Consider the following 10,439-nt stretch of genomic DNA (forward strand, 5'->3'; position numbering starts at 1 on the left):
AAAAGTCCCAGGTACGCGTAGGCATGTCTCAATAAAAAATACACATCCCAAAAGCACGCACACACAAAATTCACCCTGCCTTCTCTTTTTTTTGTTGGCTGTGCCCCTCTCATGACAGGAAAAAATGCCACGTAAAAAGAAGTGCTCGAGGCCCATTAAAAAACGTTCATGTCGCAGGTTCCAAAAATAAATAAAAACAACACGCATGTTTCGTATTGAAAATAAAACCCTGAAACGTACAAATAAAGAATCATCAAGCTTCAGGTTAATAAAATATACATACCTGAAAAAAATCAGTCTCATCATAGACAAAGACATGTCAAGATAAATAGATAAATAAAATTTCAAAAAACAAGATAAAATAAATAAGACACAGACATACAAAATCTCTCTGTAACGGCTCCTAAATATCACCGCTGCAAAGGTCATTAATTTTTTAAGTGAAATAACCTTATTATAACTCAACTATGAAATTATGTAAAATGTGTTAGACACTAAAAAATCTTATATGATTGTAAACATGTTAATAAATATAAATTAAAGTATTGCCATTGTTTTTGTGCTAGGGGTTGGCAAGCTAGACTTTTGAGTATTCCAAATAGGGATATTTCATAATCGCCTACATTTTAAATTTATACACATGCTTTTTCAATTAGTATGAAACACTCTATTGTCTAATTTGATACTACAGATAATTATATCAATTTAGTTGAGCAGTGAGTGTGTGTACGCACATGTTTGCCCCAAATTTTCTTAACCTATTTTATGCAACCTACAATGTGGATCAAATTCATAAAAATTATTACCCCGTCACAAAATAAGTGTCTCGAATTTGTATTAATTTTAGTACAAAGTTGTACTATAGTAAGACACTTATTTTGAGATGGAAGGAGTATTTTCTAGGCCAGGAACATGTGTATCTTGCCATAAGGTTCAAACTAATACATACTTTCTCCATACGTCCATCACTTAGTAGGTGGCATAAAATTCACAAAGATATGTACTTTCCGTAATGATAGGAAGGATTCATTTACACAAATAACGTCAGTGCGCAACATAAAGGGAAATGGATGCACTCTTTACAATCTTAAAGCCTAAAAATACATGTGTATATTTTGTGTTATCATTATTTGAATAATAAGGCATTTCTCCATTAGTATGATATCAAGGATTTATAGAATGTTACTATAATTATGCACCTAATTATGCATCCCTATAATATCTAGACCGTGCAGACGCACGGGTTGATGACTAGTTATTGTAGTCATGATCTATTAGCTGATCCCTTTTGTACAACAACTTTGGGGTCAAAAGTGGGCACCCTGTTCTTTCTAACCTCATTAATATTTCCCCTAAAAGGACGCACACCTAGCCGCCGCCTCCAAGAACCCTAGCTTTCTGCCTCCCACCGGCGCCGATGCCGGTCCATCCCGTCTCCGGTGGCCCTATGGCCATGGAGGCGGAGTGGATCTCGGCCCTTGCCGGTGGGAGGGCTCCGTTTTTAGATCTTTTTTCGAGCTTTGTTAGGGTTTGTGTCCTGCTCAGAAAGACGAGACGGTGGCGGCTCCCTGAAGATGGAATGAAGGTCTCCCCGTTCTGGTGATGCGTCTTGCATCGTCGGTGGGCATGTGAAGTTTTGTCTCCGGTGGATCTGTCTTTGGTGGATTTGCTCGGATCTGTTCGTCCTTTGTCTTCGTTCGTGTGTTTTCAGGTTGGATCCTTTTGATCTACACTCTTCATCCGCGGCGGTTGCTGTTCTGGTGCGTTGGTTTTACGGGGCCTTAGCACGACTACTTCCCGACTGTCTACTACAACAAGGTTTGCCCTGCTCTGGCGAGGGAGGGGCGATGACAGCGGCGCGCCTTCGGCTCGCTTCAGTGCTTGTAGTCGCCGCTAGGTGGTCTATGGATCTGGATGTAATTTTTATTATTTCTTGTGTTCGTTGTACTACCATGATTGAAGATGAATAGATTGGAAGTTTTTCCCACAAAAAAATTTTGGGGTCAAAAGTGGCCAGAACCCTTAGATGGGGTAATTTTGTGTCATAAAAATGCAAACTGAGTAATTAAGATAAGAAAAACTGCAAACATAGTGTAGGAGGTGGAATGAACTCTTAATTAAGGAGTCTCGTAACATCATGTCGGAATTCATGTTCACCCCTGGCCTTTCTTTTTTGTGAAAACATGTTCACCCTAGGCTTAGTTCATAGTATTCAAAAACCAGCTAGCATAACACATGGCAATCTACGCATTACCTTAAACATTAAGGACCTACCAATCTAGTTTTGTTTTGCAAGTTATGTTAACCAAGATAATTGATACAACGAAGAGCCATGCTTCGGTACCCCCCCTCCCCCTCTACAAACCGTATAAAGATAGTATGGTCATTTGACCATAATGTATAGACACCTCCGTATGTAACGCATACGAGCTATATGCATACGTACATAGCAGATCCGTCGGCCCATCAGACAACTAGCGCACGTCCCCCATCAATCCTGGGCCTGGCCCATTTATTATTTTATTGTTTATTAAGCTTCAAAAAATAAGTGGATGAGCAGTATCGAACACCCAACCTCTTGGTTTATCTCCACCTGCATTAACCAACTAGGACAGCGCCCTTGTTGTGCCTGGCTTCTTCTTTTATACATCTTGTTGTGCATCTTATCTGTCTGTTTTTCTTTTTGCCTTTTTTCTTCGGTTTGTTTTTATTTATTTCTTCTTATTTTTCTATTTTCTTTTTTAATTTTCTTAAATTCGTGAACATTTTTTTAAATCTGTGAACTTATCTTTTAAATCTGTGATGTTTTTTTCATATGAATGAATATTTTTCAATATCGCAAACTTTTATCAATTTCATGAAATAAAATTCAAATTTTTATCTTTTTTAAAAATTCTTTAACCTTTTTTCAAGTCGATGAAATTTTTTGAATTTCACAAACTTTTATCAAATTCGTGAACTTTGTTTTGTCAAAATTATGAAATTTTTATTTTGCAAACTTTCTTTCCAAATTTGTGGACTTTTTGTCAAATTCTTAACCTTTTTTCAAACAGATGAACTTTTTTTTCAATTTCACAAACTTTTGTCACACTAGTAAGCTTGTGTTGCACGTCTCGGCTAACACATGTAATCATATATAGGATAATCTTCCCTAAAAATAATAGGTTAACCCTATTGAAAATTTCAAATTTCACACGAAGTGTATAGTACCTAATTCTTAGCATACATAATATGAAATATCATTCTTCATAAATCAATATTCCTTTCACGTACATTTCACCCAAACAATTTGAATACCTTGAGCCGTGCGTGGCCATGGGAGATGGGATACTGATTTTTCGTTGACCAGGATAGGATGCACCGTGATTAGTTTCTTATTTTCAGGGGCCGTGATTAGTGTCCTTGTGAGCGGCGTGCGGAACTTTGTTCCGCGGGCGAGGCGTCCTCCTGGTTATTTGCTAATAACACATTCACGTTAGATTAGATCCATCTTAGGTGAAGGATTTAATTAAATAGATGGGATTGGGTGGTGTTGATTTGTCGGTGTACATTTGTTTGAGTGTACATTGGAAGGAAAATGGTGTACTTTTCTGAAATTGATAAACCTTTTTTCAACCTGTGGACTTTGTGGCAGAAATTTTCCAACACCAACACAAAAAACCAAAAATCTAGGTTTTTCGTTTTCGGTATCGTTTCGGTCTTTGATTTATTGATTTTTAAGCCCACACCTAGCTTAAAGGACAACAAAAGTTCATAAAACTAAAAAAAGTTCATCGATTGGGAAAAGCTCACAAATTCGAGAAAAAAGATCGTGAAATTGGAAAAAAGTTCATCGATTTGAAAAAAAATCACGAATTTGACAAAAAGCTCATGAATTAAATACTTTTTTGCAAGAGGCCTCTCGGCTGTGCCGGTCCATTCTCGCACGAAAACAGGGGATTTTTTTTTAAAAACCGTTTTAAGTACTTGTATAAATTCTAGATTTAAATAGATTTTTATTCAAACCTGGCATGGATGCCTATCATGAGCATGCCCACCTTATTGCAAAAGTTGGGGTCACTGAAAGATGTACAAACATAGACCATGTCAACAGGATGGCGACAAGACTCCATCTCAGAGCACATTGTCTACCGACATTCTTCAAATGGTGTTGCAAATCGTTCAAACCTGGTATTGATGACTACCATGGGTATGCGTATGTCCACCAGCTTGAAAACTTGGTATTGTTTTAAGAATGTCCAAACTAGACCATGTTCAATGGATTGTGTTCGGGTTATGCCAGAAGACTCCCACCTTCCGACAAAATTTAGGGTCATTTCAAGGATGTCTAAAACTAGATCATGTTCAACGAAGGGTGTTAGGGTAGCCCAGAAGGCTCTGTTTGAGAGCACATTATTTCTTGACAAGCTTGAAATGGCCCCAATTTTTTGCATGGCCTTATATGAACAATTCAAGGCACCATGTCAAGTTGTTTCGTGTTTCCACAAATTTTGCATTTTTGAAGTTTTCTCGATAGAAAAAGGTCGACAAATAACTGGACGTGTCATAACTTGCATACGGTGTCGAAAGTCGTTCAAACCAGGCATGGATGCCTATTGTGGGTATGTCCACCTGTTTGCAAAGTTGAGGTAATTTTAAGGATGTCCAAAAATAGACCATGTGCAACGAAGGGTGTTCGGGGTAGGGTGAGAAGGATCCTTTTGAAAGCACGTTGGGTTTCGACATCTGGCGAATGGCTCCAATTTTTTTTCCACCAGCTTATATGATAAATTCAAGGCATCGTTACAAATTGTTTGTATTTTTAACAACTTTTGCATTTTTAGAGTTTTCTCGATGAGAAGGGCTGATAAATGGGCGGACGTGTCACAACGTGCAAATAGTGTCGGAAGTTGTTCAAATATGGCATGGATGTTTCATATATCCATGTCAGGCTGTTGCAAGAAGTTGGGGTCATTCATCAATAGAAAAAAAACACCTATTGAGAAGAGTGTGCTAGACTAGGCCAAACGCGTGCATCCGTGAGCATGTAGTTTCTCATTAAGAATGCCTCTGTTATTTCCATTTTTTGGTATTACCAATCAACATGAACATTCTCCTATATCCTAACAATCTATTGAATTAGTGAACAATTATGGAATTTCAAATTGTGTATGAAACTTTTAAAAAATTGAACCCTTTTTCTAAAATTGTGGACAAATTCCCAACAATTGATATTATCCACAAATTGCAAACATTTCTTAAATTTTTGAACAAAAAATGTAAACACGAATTTTTTTAATTTCAGAATATTTTTAAAAATTGTGAACAATGTTTGAAAATATGAACATTTTTGGCACTACAAAAATATTTCAAATTTTTATATAAGTTTCAAAATGGAGAAAAACAAATTAAGAAAAAAACTAAAAACTAAAAATATAAAAGTAAAAAAAAATCTTAGGCTTTAGCCCAACTACACAATGGCATCTCTCCTGTCGGGTGCCTGTTGGGCCTGCCCAAGCATTAATAGATTTGAAAAAAATCATGAATTTTAAAAACAGATGTTCATGATTTTGAAAAACAATCCCAGTGAACAACAATATTAAAAACCAGTTGCCTACAACCAAGACCAAATATAGGGTCGGGACGAATTGAGAGTGAACAACAACAATATTTTCGTCTGCCCACTATATCATCAGTGTAGGTGATCTCAGAATTTAGATTCATCAACACGCTGGGTTCATCATGGCTCACAAGTACAAACCAATAACGGTTACATGCATCATGCAACATTCATTATTACAAGTTTACTGAAAACAAAAATGCATACACTAGCACAAGTCTCTAAATACAAATTATTCACTTTCATTTATTCATACAACTCATATGATAGACTGACACTCGTCATACGCTGATTTATTGCAGCACTAGAATTGTAGTTACCTAGTCCTAGCTAACCTGCCCCAAGTGACAACTATAAACACATAGGCTTTGTCATGCACCTTGTCAAAGAAGCGGAAATAAGCAATCCTCCATGCTTTCTTGAAGAGCAGAGCAATGAAAACAACCCAAAGGCCAGCCACAAACCCTGACCCAAGTCCAAAGTAAGTGAACAACATCGACTCTGAAAGTTCTTCACTTCTCTGTTGATGGTAATGCTCCGGTGCATTACTGTTGACTGAGCAATTTTTATGAAGGATAGGCCCACAAAGGCCAATGTTGCCACTGTACATGGCTGGGTTCTCCATGTAAAGAGTGTCAAGTTGACTTCCTGATGGTATTCTTCCTGCTAGATGATTATAGGAGAGGTCTAGAATGCTCAAGTACGTTAGATTTGATACACTTGACGGGATTTCTCCTGAAATATTATTGTTCGAGATGTCAAGCGACTCCAATGTGTGCATGTCCCCAATCTTGTTAGGTAATCCTCCATTCAATTGATTCCAAGACAAGTTCAAATTTATCAATCCTTCAAGAGACGTTATTTCCTCTGGAATTTTACCATTTAAATAGTTGCATGAGAAGTCAATGCTCGATATCTCCAAAACACCATAACCTCTGTATTTAAGTTCTTGCCTCTTGATGACTACTGGCATATCAATTGATGAAAGTGGGGAAAATTTAATGATTGTGCCAGGATCCAGTACGAATGGTGTTGTCATAGCTGTTAGATTTGATAGATGATGAGGTATGGTACCTGATATCCTATTAGCCGCCAGATTCAAATGATAAAGTTTTTTGAGGCTTGTGATATTATTTGGAATATGCCCATAGAACATGTTGTTGCTCAGACGTAGAACCTGTAGTTCCCACAAGTTCCCAATCCACATTGGCAATGTTCCGGAGAATCTGTTGCTTGCCAGATCTAAGTAAGATAGCTCTGTGCAGCTTTCTAGAAATGGTGGAAACTTGCCAGAGAAGCTATTGTTACTTAATGACAGAATTGACATGTCACTTGTTTCAAAACATTGTGGAATTTCTCCTTCAAGAAGATTGTTGGCCAAAACCAAGGAGTATAAGTTCAATCCACATACAGACACTGGAATTTGACCTGTGAAATAATTGGAAGATAGATGTATCCTAGACAGGCCTGGAACCCCAAAATTTGATGGCAGCGGTCCTGATAAAGAGTTTCTTGGTATGTCCAATGTGCTTAGGTTTCTGGGCAATTGAGGTATTCCACCAGATATATTGTTTGAACCAAAGTATAGAAGTTCCAGTGACATGTTACCCATATTTTTTGGCAAGGTACCACTTATTCGGTTATTGGAGATATCCAAGAATGTGGCCTTTGAAAAGGCACTAGAGAACCAATCTGGAAACGTATCGTTTATTCCTGTGCTTGATATATCAAGGTAAGTAAGATCCACTTGCCACTTAAGCCATGCAGGAAACAGAGGCCCCATCTGGCAAGATGCAAGACACGCTTCTTGCAGTCTAAATGGAGGAACCCATTCTGAACCTACCACAATCTCCAATTGATTAATACTAGATAACTGTTCTTTTGCAATCATCGGATCATTCACGATTATGATCTCTAAGCTTTTTAGACCATGAAAGTGTTCTTCTGTAATCAAACCATCCAAGTGATTGTCAGTTAGATCCAACAGAGTCAAATTTGTGAGAAAGCCAATTTCAGATGGCACATGTCCAGTCAGGTGGTTGCCAGAGAGATGTAGAGACTTCAAATTTGTAAACTGCCCTATAAATTCCGGTATAGGCCCAGTAATGTTGTTCAAACTAAGATGAAGAATGACTAAGCTGGTGCGGTGTCCCATCCAATCTGCTAGAGTTCCTGTCAATTGGTTTCCCATCAGGTGTAACTCCTGCAATCTGTTTGACGAACATTGTGGCAGCCTCTGCGCTTTGATTCCATATGAGAAAGTAGTGTCAAGGTATAGGAACCTCAAGTTGCATAGGTTCTTCAAGTCTGCCGAGTCCATGCTCATCATGTTGTTACCTTGTGTCAAGGATAATTCTTGCAAGGATACCATACCCCCCAATGCATCAGGAAGCTGACCATATAGTCCATTGTTATTTTCGAGGTAGAGATGTTTGAGTCTTGTTAGGTTCCAAAACCAACAAGACGCAACCGGGTTGTAAAAGTTGTTGTAAGAAAGGTCGAGCTCCTCAAGAGTTGTAGTGAGGTTTAATTGTGGGAGCGACTGGTTCGCACTAATTAGGCCACAACCAGAAAGATGAAGGGACCTCAAAGAAGGAAGGGCGTTCACCACATGAGGCCAGTCAGCTAGCGTGCTCAGGTCTACTGAATCTAGGTTGAGATACCTTAGAAACCGTAGACGTGTTAACCATGAGAGATCCTTGGAGGAAACTTTATATGGCTCATAGGCTGACAGGTCAAGATAGTGCAGCTTTGAGAGGTTGCCAAGGTGGGGAGGCACTTCCACCGAGGAAACGTATACTACATGGGATAGGTTAAGATATCTCAAGTTTGCCAAAGAACCCAGAAAGCCGGGGATACGGCCAGTAATGCTGTTGTTGCTGAGATCAAGATGCTCCAGATGCGGCAGGGAAAGCAAAGAAGGACTTATCTCACCGGCCAGTCCCTGGCCTCGAAGGTTCAGCGCGACGACATGGGTATGGCCAGTCCGGTTGCTGCACCGGACACCTCTCCACTGGCAGCAGTCGACGTCGTCTTTGCGCCATGAGGCGAGGAGGCCAGCGGTGCCAATCTCGCCGGTGATGCCTCGCTTGAAGGCCAGCAGCGCGTCCCGCACCTGCGGTGTGCAGGCGGCCGGCACATGGGATGAGGCGGCGAGCAATAAGGTGCCGACGAAGGCGAGGAGGAGCAGCAGCTTTGCAGGAGGATGCATGGTGATTGTGGGTAGACAGTAGTGTGCGCACTCCGCACGGCACATATAGCTCCAGTTTATTTATTATAATTAGTCGGTCGGTCCACGGCCCGGAGTCATCGTTTTGGCTCAGCCACTCACTGATGATGAAGTGATCGACGGCAAGACACGGCGACAGTAATGCAGGAGGCAAGAGCGGTGTGTGGTGGCCAACATGCCACGCCCAGGTAGACAGCGCCAGTGCCCTGAGCATGAGGGCGTTGTAGCAGATCAAGTATGCTACAGTAGTCTACTCTTCATATAGCCCGGATGTGCACGCGTCGACTGGATGGATGAGCCTGCATGCTTCAAAGGGAACGCATGCATCGAGGAGGAATCTGGTGGAATTAGTTGTTGTATAGGGATAGAATTCTTTTTGAATTGTAAATCTATTCTATCTCTTCTTCTATTTCAACCTCTCCCAAATATCCTTCTGTAACCGATCAATCTAGCCTCGATCCAATCTTGTAAGCCACGGCATATGTTCTATATAATGCAATGCGGCCCGAGCAAAGGGTTCTACGCTTCCCATAATATTTTACATGGTAACAGAGCCTCTTCCTCAACAAGAACGCATCTAGCTACCTTCCTCCATCGAGAGCATATCTACCACCTCCGCCCCCATGTCGCCCAGCACCATGGGTGCACTTTCCACCACCTCCTCCTCCACCTTCGCCTCATCATCCACCACCACCACTACATCCCTCGGACCACCACCACAGGAGAAGCTGACGAGGGGGAACTTTCTTCTCTGGAAGGCCGTCGTGCTGCCGCAGATCAAAGGAGCACAGATGGAGCATCACCTCGACGAGAAGAGCCCGGCACCGCCGCCCACCCTCACCATCACCAAGGACGGCAAAGAAGAGCAGATCACCAACTTTGCAAGAACCCTTTGGTATGCACAACAGCAGCAACTTCAAGGATATTTGATGGGCTCTCTTTCCCGCGATATTCTTGCACAGGTCGCCACGTTACAGACACCGGCCGAAGTTTGGCGTGCAATTCATGCCATGTTTGCCGCTCAGAGTCAAGCTCAAGCCATTAATACCCGCATCGAGCTGACCAATCTTCAGAAAGGTAATATGACCATGGCCGAGTATCTTGGCAAAATTAAAAGTCTCACAGATGAAGTTGCCTGCACTGCCGCCGCGCTCTCTGATCCGGAGATCGTCTCCAAAATTATCGCCGGACTGGACATGGAATACAACCCTATCGTCTCGGCGCTCGCTACTCGGGTGGAACCGATCACGGTTCAGGAGCTCTACAGCCAGCTCCTGAGCTTTGATGCCCGCCTCAGCCTCCTTCACGGCACCAACCTTCGCCAATATTCTGCTAACGCTGTCTCTCGTGGTCGCGGCCGTGGGCGCGGTCACCAGGGGCAGTCCCGCACCGGTGGCCGCGAGCGTGGCCACCTTCAGGGAGATGGCGGCTACATCAACTCTGGCGGCGGCGGCTACAACAACTCCAGCAACTACACCAACAAACCAGCAGGCGGCGGCTTCAACAACAACTCCGGCCGCCGCTCCTCTTCCTCCCGGGGGCGTCCTCGGTGCCAACTCTTCAAAAAGGCAGGCCATGAAGTTATGGATTGCTGGCACCAGTATGATGAAG

The 10,439-nt window shown here is 41.6% G+C and overlaps 1 protein-coding gene across 1 annotated transcript; it reads right to left on the reverse strand.

The window, feature by feature from the left end:
* Positions 1 to 5,692: 5,692 nt before the first annotated feature.
* Positions 5,693 to 8,821, reverse strand: LOC119287229 (receptor-like protein EIX2). Its single transcript, XM_037566753.1, has one exon. It carries the CDS (start codon positions 8,808 to 8,810, stop codon positions 5,916 to 5,918), a length of 2,895 nt encoding a protein of 964 aa, XP_037422650.1. The 5' UTR covers positions 8,811 to 8,821; the 3' UTR covers positions 5,693 to 5,915.
* Between the last annotated feature and the right edge of the window lie 1,618 nt (positions 8,822 to 10,439).

The sequence above is a fragment of the Triticum dicoccoides genome, chromosome 4A, assembly GCF_002162155.2.
Source record: "Triticum dicoccoides isolate Atlit2015 ecotype Zavitan chromosome 4A, WEW_v2.0, whole genome shotgun sequence".
Classification (NCBI taxonomy): Eukaryota; Viridiplantae; Streptophyta; class Magnoliopsida; order Poales; family Poaceae; genus Triticum; species Triticum dicoccoides.